Genomic DNA, 15,000 nt, shown 5'->3' on the forward strand with positions numbered 1-15,000 from the left:
GTATTTTTTTATATTGATTATCATTGTTTGGAAGCTTTTTCCACAAATTTATGTTAAACTAAATGCGTTAATTTGTTATAAAAGGAACACATCTTGAAATATTTATCATTCAGAAAATATGAAAATCAGAAGAAAGCTGTTTGAAAATATGACTGAATGTGTTCAGGAACTGTTTGTTGGTTTCTTTATTTTGGTGCCATTTCATATGCTGTCATTTCAAACTAGATGTTGTAGCTTTCTTTGCTAACTGTGCATTGCTAGAACTTTTAAGTGTTTGTCAGCTTTCCTACCCTTCATTCACCCATATCTCCCACTCATGATTGTTCAGTTTTAGCATTATTTGTGCTCCAGATGATACATAAGTATTTAATTCTTCTCTCCATGATTCTTCCTTTTTGTTATTATAATTATTTTATTTATTTATTTATTATTATTATTTTTTATTTTTTTTATTTTTTTTAAGCTCCAGTAATTTTTGTAAGTGTTTTTGCTTCTTGGGTATTTTCCTATTAAGGACTTAATCTCTTGTCTTACTATTTCCATAATACAATATGTTACACATGTTTCCCTAATACAGACCTTTTTTTCAGGATGAGTTCTCAGCTGCTGCAGCACGGTTCTTCTCTCCTCCTCCAAGGTGGAAGCGACCCATAATGTTCTTCCAGTTCCTCTGGCCTCAGATTGCTAAGGCATTGCGACTAAATGTTATTGACAGAACGCCAATCCATTTCTTTACTAAGGTAGAGTTTTTTAAGGGCTCTGATGTATATTATGCACTTCAGTTGTTTGATAACCTGTTCTGTTTGTTTTGTGCTATACATTTTTTAACCTAATGCCACTGGGTGGTTTCCTGATGCAAAAGCCCTCTCTCCTGGGCTGTATTCATAGTGGCCTGGTCTCCACTGCCAGGGGATTGTGTTGGCACTATTGAGTGCGCAGCATGATTGTACATGACCCTGGAAAACAGGACTAGCGCACCATGGCATGTATGCAAATGCCACCTGGAATATAGTCCAGGCATGCCATGGCATGTATGTACATGCATTATTAATATATTATGTATAGTTGAGTGGCTAATATGTATCATGTGAATAGCTGTTAAGGACAGTACCATGAAACAAGTGATTTCAATAGGTCTAAGTACTGATTTGGCATGTTTCTCTAATAAAGAGATTTATTTTAAGTGTGTTGGCTTGCTGTTTCTTGTAATCAGAGACATTTTATGTCTTCTAGGTATTATGACATTGTTCTCTTTACTGGACCATTCAATGAACTACATGATAAGTTACAGGGGAGGACACACTAATGTACATACGTGTTCATTTAATTTGGGTTCTTTTTTTATTATTTAGGTATTTTAAATTGTGCATTCTTCATTTCAGGTTGTGTCAGATACAATTCGTTACCGCTTGGAGAACAATCTGCGGAGGAGTGACTTCCTTCAACTCCTTCTGGATGCTCGTCTTCAAGAACAAACCAATAATAATAAAGGAAATGGTAGCACAGACATAAATTCCAAGAAGGCCAGTAATGAAGGTACTGTAATAATAAGAGAATTTTTTTTTTTAATAAAAAAATATAAGAGGAAGGCAAGAAAAAGAAAGATTAAAGAAAATGTATGTGTTTCACATGTGTATAGATAACTGCCTACAGGATTTTGTATATAACTCACTGCTACTGGGAAATTGTTGTGTTCATTGTTGTATTGTTTTGTGAAATGTCTCTGCATATAGATGGCTCTATAAGTACTTAGCCACAAAGGAGTCAGTTAGAGGACCTTGTGACTGCACCTAATTTCACCTTTCCTTTAATTTGGGGGAAATTTTTTTTTTCTAATGCTATCAGTACCATTCTGTTATTTTTAGCATTATTGACATTACTAACAGCAATATAAGATTCTGCAAAATATATTTGAGAATCAAGGAAAAGGGTAAACAAGTAAGATATGTAGTACTCATAATTGGCTCATTAGTGACTTAACCCATTGGATCCAGTTGTGTCATGGCAATCAAATCGCCAAAAATCCTAGCATTAGGCTTATGTGAGTTGCCGGTCTGCCGGATGGCTGCTTGAGGCCGGGCGCACATAAACATGTGCATGGTGCCAAGACTCTATGCCTCCTATTTGCAAAGTTATTTACTCTTTCTAAGCATAAGTATTTTTAGCCTTTAGACAAAATGCTCACAACAGCAGGTTCACGTCATACCATCCTACAGCCAGATTTTTCCAGTGACAGGATGGTCACGTCACCCACCCCTTAACCCAGATTTTTTCATGATATGATGGTCGTGTCACATAGATCCAAGGGGTTAAAGATTTTTTCTGAGTTCAGTAGACATTAGTAGACAGTATCTCAGTGAAATTTTAAAATCCTGAATTTATAAATACTTCATACTTTTATTTCCCTTAATTAGTATAATAAATATAAACTCAGGGCTTTTCTCTTCTTTCTATTTTATTGCAGTTCTCAATGAGCTGGTGATTACTGCACAGTGTGTTTTGTTCTACATTGCTGGGTATGACACTACAGCAACCACCCTAAGCTTTCTGTCATATTGTCTGGCTCTTCATCCCAGCATTCAGCAGAAATGTATGGAGGAAATAGAAGAGGTACTTAGGAGGCACAAGGGTGAAATTACATATGAGGCTCTTCAGGAAATGACCTATTTGGATATGGTCTTTGCAGGTAGTGTATCATTTTTATCTTTTTCTTTTAACGGTAGGTTCATGTCTGAGCCGCCGTGGTCACAGCATGTTACTTAATTGTAGTTTTCATGTTGTGATGCTCTTGGAGTGAGTATGTGGTACGGTCCCCAGTTCCTTTCCACAGAGAGTGCCGGTGTTACCTTCTTCTTCTTCTTCTTCTTCTTCTTCTTCTTCTTCTTCTTCTTTTTTTTTTTTTAGGTAATCATTCTCTCTATTTTATCCGGGCTTGGGACCAGCACTGACTTGGGCTGGCTTGGCCACCCAGTGGCTAGGTAGGCAATCGAGGTGAAGTTCCTTGCCCAAGGGAACAACGCAAGGGAACAACTTTTACAAGTATTAGATTAGTCTGAAAAGTTGTTCATAAAAAAAATGTCTCAAGGTAGTTAGTCCTCATCTCTTCCTCTTGCATTGCAGAGACACTTCGTCTATACCCACCAGCACCCAGAGTTGATCGCACGGTGACAAAGGACTTCACTCTCCCTGATACTGACCTGAAACTGCAGAAGGGTCAGAAGATTACCATTCCCATATACAGGTAGGTAATTATATATGTGATGTTTCATATTATTGAAGGATATTTTCTGAAATGGTACATCTAAGACTGTTATATAGCAAGACAGAAAGTAACAGTGATTGATATATCTTAAAGAAAATTAATGTTAAGGGGACTGACCTGCAGGAGGAAAGGTGATAAAGCCACCATAAAATTAAGTCCATCTTTCAGATTTTCTTCATTTATATATATTCTGCATATATTTATATTGTGCTTTTTTGAAACTCAAGATTTTGAAAGTATATTTGAAAGTATATTTAGTATTTTGCATGTGAAGGTAAAAGAACAATTATATATACTAGGAGAAAATGCTAAGAAAATACTCCAGTTCATTTAGTATTAGATGTGAGAAATAAACAAGATATGCATATACTTACATGAAATATCTTTTTCATACAGAAAAGAAAAAGAAAATTATTTAAAAAGTATAAAAAGTTACATACATAAATAATTGATAGAGGATATATAGTTTTTTTAAATGGATGTTTTTCTATATTAGAATTGTCTTTCTAACATTATAATTGAATTTATAATTTATGAAAAGTTAAGCTCCATTCTTTATTTATTACATGAAGATGTTACAGATGGTTTGGATGTAATACATTTTTTTCTAATATAACAACCACAAAAACAAGGTTGACAGCCTGTGAAAAAATGCCACTACTGGGTACATATTTACATATATGCTTGTACAGTAAATAGATATACAGTCATGGATGTATATATTGGTCATTGTATTTACTTGTTTGGAGACATAATAATAATAATAAGATGGACCTTTAAAGAGATATGCATAGCCACAACCTACTGATTCTAGCAGTCATCATCTCTCCTAGATTGCAAGGGGTCAGCACTCAGTTGCCTTAGCATGTACATGTGTGTACAAGATTTTTCATAGATGTAAGTCAACCAAGGTTTTATGTGCGTGTGTATGAATAAATAAGTGTGCACATGTGAAAGTGCATCATAGTGAAGGAAAAAGCATATTGTAGAAAGTGAAATCTTACAATGGTAGTGAATAAAACACATGGGGTAAGGGTCTTCTGTGTGTGAAGAATATGTTATTTGTCTGTAGACTGTTTTGCTCCGGATGGTTTAAAAAATACACATTTCTCATGTATGCAAGAGGTAACTTTGAATGTGTCATCCTGAGAGACTTATCTCTCTCTCTCTCTCTCTCTCTCTCTCTCTCTCTCTCTCTCTCTCTCTCTCTCTCTCTTTTCTCTCTCTCTTTCTCTCTCTCTCTCTCTCTCTCTCTCTCTCTCTCTCTCTCTCTCTCTCTCTCTCTCTCTCTCTCTCTCTCTCTCTCTCTCTCTCTCTCTCTCTCTCTCTCTCTCTCTCTCTCTCTTTCTCTCTCTCTGAAGTAATAGATATACTCCACTACATGTTTTCATCAGTTATCGAGCTGCCTGATGCTTGAAAATCCATTACAGAATGCTTTGCATACATATGTGTGTGTGAATGACAGAGAGAGAGATATGTAAATGTTGGGGATGTTCTAATCTATCTCCCAAACAGTATAACATCACTCCATATCTCACCTGTAATCATAAGATATGTGCTTCATTATCTCCCATCCTCGTTTGCCAACGTAGGAATCACGAAGTCTTAGTTAAACCCATTTATTGTAGGGTCACGATATATTCCACTGGTGGTTCATGACACCAAAGTCAGCATCACTGTATAAAACAGGTTAAAACGTTATCAACCAACCCTATACTTGAAAATGTCACAAGGAAATAATTATTGGCTTATATACACAAGATTTTTTTTCTGACAGATAATTAGTTGGCCATTTTTGACTTATTCCAGTAGGTAATATCTTACCAGAATGCTTTGATTTGACTTCAGGGAAGCATAGGTAGCAAATGGTAAAGATGTGGCTTACTCTCTGCTTTGACATTGGTATTTTTTATGTATAGCTTTTCAAACCAATCATAATTTAATTTCAATTTTCTTGACCTAATTCTCCCTGGAGATGATCTCCATGATATAAATTCTGATTCTCTGTAACTAATTATGCATTTTTAGTTATTCAGATATTAAGACATTCATTCCAGTTCTCAGGATTTGTAAAGTAAATAGGGACTGTTAGCAGACAGAATTGAGATATCCTAAGATAGGTACAGAACTATTGCCTGATTATATCACAGGATAAATATATGGAGTCACAAATGGAATTGCTCAAACATATAGAGAAAAACTTGCCTGTAGATGTCTATGTCAAATGTGTATTTTGGACTTCTTTATAACAAAGTTGTCTTAGTTTCTTCTTTTCTATTATTTTCTCTTCTGTGTTAACACTGCCTACGGCATTTACTCACATTAAAGCAAGCCACACATCACAAAATATGTGCATTCAGCTGCTTTAATGCAAAATCACAAGCACACCAAATATGTTTTTCTTGCTGTCTACAATTTTGGCATAGACATATATGACTTTTCAATAAAAGAGACTAAAAAGAGACATTGAGCCCACTGTGGAGGGCTTTACATCCTCAGTGATCCCAAACAAGGATAATTAAGTAGATGACTGTTTAGTGTGCATAGCATTCATTTGATAACATATATTTATTCTTTCCAGCATCCATCGTGACCCAGATCACTATCCAGATCCTTTGAAGTTTGATCCAGAACGGTTTTCCTCAGAAAACAAGGCTATGCGTTCACAGATGGTATATCTGCCTTTTGGTAGTGGTCCTCGCAACTGTATAGGTAATTACATCTCTTAATAAAAGAAAATTGTTTTGTTTGTGTGTTGTTAGAGTTTTCTGAATTCAAACATCAATATTATATACAAAATGCATTTATAATTTTGATACATGTTTTTTGCTCCTTGTAAGAATATTTAAAATTTGCACCTTTTTCCTTCTCAGAAGTACTCAGTTTATATTTAAGATTATGCTATTAACAGAACAGTTTTGATTGATGGTTACCTGACAAACATAAATATAATTTGTTTGTGTGCATGTGTCTGCTTATTTGTATGTAGGTACACTCAGGGCACCTTTGTATGGCAAATAACCACATATGATATATAGTGGCTGCCTTCCTGTTTCACTGGATGCCTTGTATTTTTCAGGTATGAGATTTGCTCTCATGGAGGCAAAGGTGGCTGCTGTTTATCTCTTGCAAGAGTTTGCATTTATTCCAAGTAAGAAGACACAAGTCCCAATAGTTATTGAACAACGAAGTGGCCTCCTGAAAGCTCAGGATGGCATTTGGGTTAGACTAGCCAAGAGGACATCTGACTAGAAGTTTCAGATAATATCAGTGCACTGGTTAGAAGTTTAAAGTTCTTTAATTTGTGTTGGCATAAGAGGGTTCAGTGTTTTATATTAACAAGTTTTTTTTATGTAGAGAGATACTCTATAACTTAAAACTGCTGTAAAATATAACAAATTTAATAGTAAGAACATGGAGATACATTCAATTCTTATCCATACTCAGATGAAGATGCAAGTTAACCTAGTTTTAATTGCCATTATGTAGGTGAATTACAGTATAGTTAGTCTCTTATAAATCATTTATCCTCAACACTTGGCTGGATGCTCCTTCTCAAGTGCTTTAAACTGTAGTCTCACCTGCTTGATGTCTTGTGCTGTATAAGACATTAATGAAGCCCACATTATGGGTAATTCAATAAAGTATATCAATATTTACTGAAATGGTGTCTTGGAGCCTGCACTTGATGCATAGCTCTTTGGGTAGTCATATGTTAGTGGATAGCTAGGGAAACAGATCCTGGTAGCCTTTGCCTTAGCAGCACATTCTACATCATTGACCAAGATAATTAAGTTAGTGTTTCATGTATAAAATGAAAGCAATAGCATTCCTTGGGAAGTTTGTTATCCTTAGTCATTTATCACTTCTATTTTTTTGTTTTTGTAATATTTTGCAGATTTAATATTTTCTTTTTACTTGATGGATACTAATGAAGTTTAATTATACAATGCTGGGTATCACACAGGGGTGTGTTATACTTTATGTTCATATGGGTGAGTGTATATCTATCTATCTATCTACATGCGCACACGCACACACAACACACACACGCACAACACACACATTCACACGCACGCACGCTCGCGCACACGCACACGCACACACACACACACACACACACACACACACACACACACACACACACACACACACACACACACACACACACACACACACACACACACACACACACACACACACGGAGGTAGTCCTCGATTTACCGTGAAGATCTGTTCTTGAATCTGCGCTGTACAATGGAATAACATAAAACAAGACCATTATGCCCATAAGAAGTAACTAAAATAGGTTGCTTTCTCCATCCTTCCACCTAGACTTCATGACTTGAAATATACAAAAAAAAATTTAATGTGGTTAAATAAAAATCCTTTAGATAAATGATGAAAGTCATGTAAATCATTCTACACAGTGATACAAAACACATACAGAGCTCCCTAACATGTTAGAGAAAAGCTTGATGAATGACAGTGTAGGGGAGCATTGAGGGACCCCTTCCATTGCCTCTTTTTGAAGGAAAGTTATCCAGTATGGCTTGTAAGGAGGAATTTGGCATTCAAGACAAGTTCAAAATACTAAGAAATACTCATCAACCTCTGCAGCACATTGTTATAGTGTGTGTGTGTGTGTGTGTGTGTGTGTGCGTGCGTGCGTGCGTGTGTGCGTGGGTGCGTGCGTGCGTGCGTGCGTGCGTGCGTGTGTGTGTGTGTGTGTGTGTGTGTGTGTGTGTGTGTGTGTGTGTGTGTGTGTGTGTGTGTGTGTGTGTGTGTGTGTGTGTGTGTGTGTGTGTGTTAGAGAGAGAGAGAGAGAGAGAGCTTTCTAGCTGTCACCCCACATGGAAAGGTCCCATAATGTTAGGGCTTAAGTCTCTGTAAGCAAGTTGAAGAGTCTTGACTGGAAATAAATTGCTAAGAGGCATTATTAAATACTCAAGTACTCTCTAGTATCTTGCAATCTATGGAGGAGGTGAGGTTGCTATATGACCTCAGAATCTCTGTTTACTTACACACACGTGAATACATGTACTCCCCCCCACACACACACAAATATAGATAAATGGATGAATAAATAGATAAATAAGTAAATAAATAAATAAATAAATAGAGATATAGCCTTCAAACATTGATGGTTATCAAGTGTGAGTAATAAGGGAAGCTTCCCACCATGCACTTGGTTCCTTCTTTACCCTATCCCCAAGTGACTACCATTCACACTCACCCAACACCATATGGTGACAATAAATATCAAATGAGTTTTGCTAATTTAAGAAAGTAAAACATCTTTTAAGAAATAGATTTATTGTGTCCATTTATAGGTGCTGTGAGAATTAGCTCAAGTGAGTTTGCAAGGGGTTAATGAATATTTTCCCTGAGTATTGATAATTAAGCAAATTAATTTAAGAATGGGAAAGGCAGAGACATTTTATAATTTTATAATTTTTTGTTTGTTTCTGTGCTTGTTAGAAAAGTAGTGCTATTTACAGAAAAAATAAGTAATAGATGTGCAGTTCACAATGTAGTTCTATTAATTTATTAATTTGAATTAGATTATTGTATGATTTTTTTTTTTTTCATCTCTATACTCTAGATTTTATAGTCTCTGTGCTATTATCTCATTCATTATTTCACTTGGATGATAGATTTTTTTCCCTGAAGCTCATATGTAATGCAGAAACAAGTAGAACCAAAATTTTATGAGCACAGAACCAAAATACTGTATTGGCCACAGACTGTATTTAAATTAAGAGTATTTTTGGGTCTGGTCTCATTTAAAAAGTGTCACATATATATATATATATATATATATATATATATATATATATATATATATATATATATATATATATATATATATATATATATATATATTTTTTTTTTTTTTTTTTTTTTTTTTTTTTTTTTTTTTTTTTTCATCAGCATAATTTTAAAATATTTGTTATAGCTTTTTATGACTTTGGTGTGCAAGAATATTAATACCATTGTTATAGTTGCCTTTGAAGTTTAATCAAGAAGTGGAGAAGTGAATTACATTACAGAACATTTCACATGCATTAAACCTTGAATTACAGTGAGCATTGATACAACAATAGGCATTAACCTATCACTGCCGGGTAGCAGAAATCCCTGAGCATGATGAACTGAGCATGGTGATTTCTGTGGTGCAGGAATCCGCCACATCAAGCAGAACATCCGCTCCACGCACTCTGTCCCATTGCCACACGGACAGGTGTACCTCACAGACCAGGTGGTTTGCTATGATGCCAGTTCACATGACCCATCCAGCTTGGGTAAAAAAATCAGAACAGTTTCAGTTTCTGAGTAAAAAAAAAAATAATAATAATAATAATAAAAATTGTAGTGTCTGTTAGTGTAATGAACACTAAGTTGCCTGAATTAAATATGCTGTTTGAATAGCAGATTGTATAGTATAATGTATTGCCAGTATAGTAGCAAATAAAAGCTGTGAGGATCATGAAGCTAGTTATAAGATCTGACAGGGATAACATGATATCTGAATAGCTGGAAGTTTGCAAAGGTAAGGGAGGATCTTGTATACTGCTGTAGACTCTTAGTGAGATGACTGCACATAAATCTGTAACTCTCTGAAGAGAGTGGTAACCTTCTTGATAGGAGCATTGTGTCTGCTTTGGATGCCTCAAAAACAGACATGATAATATTAAGTAACAAAAGCAGATGAAGTGCAGTTGATGGCCAGACTACTTGAGACATTGAAAAATGTTAATTGTTAATATACCAAATACAGAATAATGCCTGGTTTCTTGGCCTCATACAGATTTTTTAAAAGATGTAGAAAGCCAATTAAAATCTAAGATCAAGATAATGTTGAAGGTAGTTGGATATTTCTTATTCTGTGTTGTCTCCTAACTTTCCCAAAAAAATTGTGATAAATCTTCAAAATCATTCAGAGCCAACTGCTACATTTCCTCATTTCCTGTTTATTTTTATATATTAATGTTGATATACAAAATTCTCATTGAACAAGTTGGAACTCTTGGCATAACAACAGTGGTTAGTGGTTACTTACAAAATCAGTATACTGTGTTGTATAAGAATCCATGTCCTTTTGATTATGCTTTAATTACAATTTAAATCAAGGCTTGAATTTGGCTTTCTGCTTACTACTAGAAACACCATTAGGTGTGATGACTTGAATTGGTCATCTTTTCATCACTAATCTTTTCTTGCCATACATTTACAGCATATGTTTACATACATCAGTCTGGTTATCTGAATTATGCAAGATAATGGTGAAATACAAGTGATTCTTGAAATAAAGATTGCTTTTTGAAAAAAATGGCTGCAATTTCTGTGGGCCCTATGTTCTATTTCTGCCCTTGCCTTAATTCATACTTAATTCCTTATAACTCTTATCAGATATATTGACTAACTGAAGATACTCTATGCATCTATATCAGATCATATCCATTGTATGTATAGAATTATCTTGAAAAGAAGTATGAATAGTCGCATAAGGATGTCCTGTTAATGCAGAAACAAGTAGAACCAAAATTTTGAGCACAGAACCATTAATGTCCTGTGACTCAAATCTTGAAACTCCTCACAAGTGAAACGTGACCACAACTGGCTTCAAACAAATATTGGCTCATTTTTATATGGTGTTTGTATGTACTCAGTTCACAGAATGTAAGTTTCTAAGTTTATGCATCCTTTTCTATTGTTAACCCGTTATTCCCGGTTGTCAAAATCTCTGAGAGCAATTAAACTCTGGTGATATCTGGCAACGGCCATACAGTGGGCGCAAGAGTCCACTGCATGAAGCCGAACGTCCCGCTCCACGTACAAGCTTACCCCGCCAAAAGAGCGGTTTGCTATGATGTGTCAACACGTGACCTGGCGGGAACGGGTTAAAAGTGATAGTAAACTGAATAGTAGTTAGACTGATTGTAATGAGCTCTGTTTTACAAAGAATGTGATGTAGAAAGCTGTCTGTGACATAACTACCTTGCTTCTTTTATGGCTGTCAGTATATCTTCAGCATTTTCCAAATTTAAATCTAATAGTTTTAAAAAAGGTTTCAGGTAGACAGCAGACTGAAGATATGCATTGTATGTTCAGATCATAATAGCTAAGTTGCTACATGTGTATGCTTATGCATACCTTTTTATGCACGCACAACCACATTCATACAAGCATGTGTACACCTACACATGCATATTCCAATTCACATACTAATAAATATTATTTATAAATATCTTTATCCCATTATTCATCAATCCAGAATTTAGTCTTTTGGAACATATCTCTGCAGTCTACTGTGTGTTTTATCTATTTATCAATATGTATATATAAATTTTAGATGTATTCATGTATGTACATCCCTCCAAACATCCATATGATTTATAGGTAAACACACACATAGTATCTTAAGGCAAATAAAAAAAGGGATTTTTTTGTTCATTAAATCTTTATCCTCTAGTGATTAGCTTCAGTCACATGGATAAACTGAATATGTAAAGACCAATATCCCCTCTCCCACCACATCTCTATCTTGTGTAACGAACTATGCAAAGGGACAAAGTCTCTACTGGTTGTTAAACTATGCAATAATATTGTCTGCAAGTGTCCATTGTTATCATGTGTGGTGCATCCAAGAAGTGTGTCTTAACCTGACATCATATAATTGAGACATGGATTAATATGTACTTTACATGTGATAATTTTCCATCACATGGGGCATATTATCTGTAATATAGGTGATGTGTGTATATACCCATGTATTTTATCAGAGAAGGCTTCTCTGATGCACCCTTCCAATGGTGATTTCGGTAGCTAGCCAGGGACATTCAGACTGCATTGCATTATCTGAAAAAGTTTCCAGCTGGCTATTCACATTCCAAACTCGTCGAACAAGGGATTAGCATGACTTGTCCCAACAACAAAGCTGTTTTATGATTGTTGATTGTGTGTTATAAATAAGAATATGTATATTCCAGATTGTACACAATTATGTGCTGGTACCTGTGATCATGTGATATTCAGTATTTTGACTGCAGACTTTCATGGAAAGATTAATAAACTTTCAAATCCATGAGACTAAGACTGTTGATGTGTTTGATATGGATATTGCATTTATTGTTGCAGGATACAGGAATTATTCAACCAGATTTACATACTTTTAGAATTGTAGTTAATTGTTCATTAGTAGGCAGTCAAGGACTACCTAGATAGAAAATTGATGTGCTTGTTAATATTCATGGTAGGATGATATGATAGAGCAGGAATTTATTTAGGTGTATTTCTTTCAAATATATATAAATAATGCTATCACAGTGGTTACATGATTAAGATGCTTGTATGTTTGACTGGAATGCATTGAGAAATTACATATGTTTACAGGAAGGAATCAACACAAACTGTATTTCTATGGGGAAAAAGTAATAATCTGTATTAATATTTCGCATGTCATAATAACTTTATCATTAGATGAATGCACTCAAGTGCGCACGCCCACACATGCACACACACACACACACACACACACACACACACACACACACACACACACACACACACACACACACACACACACACACACACACACACACACACACACACACACACACACACACACACACACACACACACGCACGTGCACACACACACACGCACGCACACGCACGTGCACACACACACACACACACACACACACACACACACAATATAGCAGCTGAGTCTCCCATAGCTCAGATCTTTAAAATGTTTTAATATATTGTTATTGTCAAATATCTTGTTATGCTATCACTCAAAAGTTTGTGGCATGAGGGTGTCAAGATTTAGCTCATGAATAAACCAAAAAAAAAAAAAAAAAAAAAATGCAGCATTACTTTTATTAACCTGAAAATTAGTTTATTCATCATTCCCAGCATGTAGTTCCAAAATTCAGGTATTAGGTTTACTTGAGCAGCCACTCTCATGGGTGTGTGGCTTGTAGGTCAGGCACACAAACGCTTATGGGCAGTGTCAAGACTCCTTGCCTCCTTTTTGCAATGTTATCTCTTTTTCTGCATAAGCATTTGCCATTTTCCAAAGTCTATATTTGTCATTTGATATGCTGTATCCAGATTGTAATCAACTGTTTCCCTTGCACAGGTAGCCCATAACTCGGTGCATTAATAATAACAATATGTAACATTTCATTATTTGTGTAATATTTATTTTTTTTATAATATTCAATTTCCTGTATAACCTGTGCCACCAGTCACAGCAGGCAGGAGTAGGATACTGAGCATGGAAAAAGTGTCCTCTCTGGAACCAGCTCATGGATGGTACATTCAGCACTCATTTATTGATGGAAATAACGCAAGAGCCCTTTTGTGATATTCCATTTTTTTGTAATATTCCATTTTCTGTGATACAACCTGTGCTAGCAGTCGCAGTGGGCAGGAATAGGATACTGAGCATGGAAATAGCGTCCTCCCTGGAGCTGGCACTCTGCCAGGCATTGCCCACAGATGGTATATTTAACACATTCAACATTCATTTATTGTTGGAAATAATGCAAGAGCCCCTTCATAAGTCTAATCACCCTCCAAGAGCTTTGTTCACTTGTGGTGAATCATCCTTGTCACCCCAGCCAATAGGCAACAGCCCTCAGCCATATTTTTCCGTGTCATGTTCACATCAATTTTTCCATGATGTGATGGTTATAGGAGTTCATATAACTGTCCCAGGATGTTGCAAATGTACTATTTCACTCCTGTGTTATAAAAAGGTGCACTGGAGGAGCTAGGAGTTACGAGAAGGACATACTAGGAAATAAAATAGTTTTCTTTTAGGAGAAATTGCTCAATATAAAATCACTTTATATCATTCTTGCTGCATGGTAAAACAAACTCAGTGAAAAAAAGAGATTGCAATAACAAATGTAAAAAATTGGTACCTCAGTGTAAAAGACAAGCCTCTTAGTGCAATGTATTTGAAATGTAATAACAAAAAATTGGTTGCTTTTTAGTATTATGGGCATTATAACACATTCTTAAATGAAGCAAGCTACTAGTTATATTATTAGAACTACAAAATATTAATGACCTACTTGCAGTTAATGCAGTGCATAATCAATCAATCAGTAAGGACTGAAGTCAAAGAGGATGTCTCCACTCTTCACTCCCAATGACACAGGTTATACATAGCAAGATACCATGCAGAGGTCTCCTTGCCTTTATCAACTTCCATATAACAGGTTTGACTGATCTACCCACAGATTTCCCACAGACTTCCACCCAAGACTGATAAGCAGAAGCATCCTTAAGGAATTGATACCAGGTCTCTTTAAATTCTAAGTTTGCATTTTCAGTCACAAGTCACAAAACTTATGGTGCAGCTGTAGGTTAGGTACATGCTACTGCCAACTAAAGGACCTATTGCAAAAGGCATTTAGATGTGACTACAGGCCACAGAACAGAGTCCAGGTTTTCTTGTATATGTATCACAATTGGCAATATCAGGACCTTGAAGAATTGTAGCTTGGTCGTACTACACAGCATCTCCAAATATTCCTACGGAAAGAGTCCAATTACTGGCTTCCTGGTCTGATGGTTCTGAGTCATAAACTACAATACCAGCACATGACTGATGTCCTTGCCACAAACACAAATCAACAGACTAGGTTCTTCTAGCAGAACCCATAAGATCTAGATCTTAATCTTGACCCAGGAGACTGCTTGAGTCTTAAAGGTGAGA

The 15,000-nt window shown here is 35.7% G+C and overlaps 1 protein-coding gene across 2 annotated transcripts in view; it reads left to right on the top strand.

Moving 5' to 3' along the window:
• The window catches only part of LOC119578832 (probable cytochrome P450 6a14), a 16,285-nt gene extending 9,191 nt beyond the window's left edge, over positions 1–7,094 (top strand). For both annotated transcript variants that reach the window (XM_037926467.1, XM_037926468.1), the window contains exons 5-10: positions 591–740; positions 1,383–1,536; positions 2,465–2,686; positions 3,121–3,241; positions 5,844–5,974; positions 6,342–7,094. In XM_037926467.1, coding sequence (XP_037782395.1) covers positions 591–740; positions 1,383–1,536; positions 2,465–2,686; positions 3,121–3,241; positions 5,844–5,974; positions 6,342–6,514 — 951 coding nt within the window. In that variant the 3' untranslated portion in view covers positions 6,515–7,094. The remainder of the gene's footprint in view (positions 1–590; positions 741–1,382; positions 1,537–2,464; positions 2,687–3,120; positions 3,242–5,843; positions 5,975–6,341) is intronic.
• Positions 7,095–15,000: the final 7,906 nt, after the last annotated feature.

This window comes from Penaeus monodon, chromosome 11 (genome assembly GCF_015228065.2).
Source record: "Penaeus monodon isolate SGIC_2016 chromosome 11, NSTDA_Pmon_1, whole genome shotgun sequence".
Taxonomy (NCBI): domain Eukaryota; kingdom Metazoa; phylum Arthropoda; class Malacostraca; order Decapoda; family Penaeidae; genus Penaeus; species Penaeus monodon.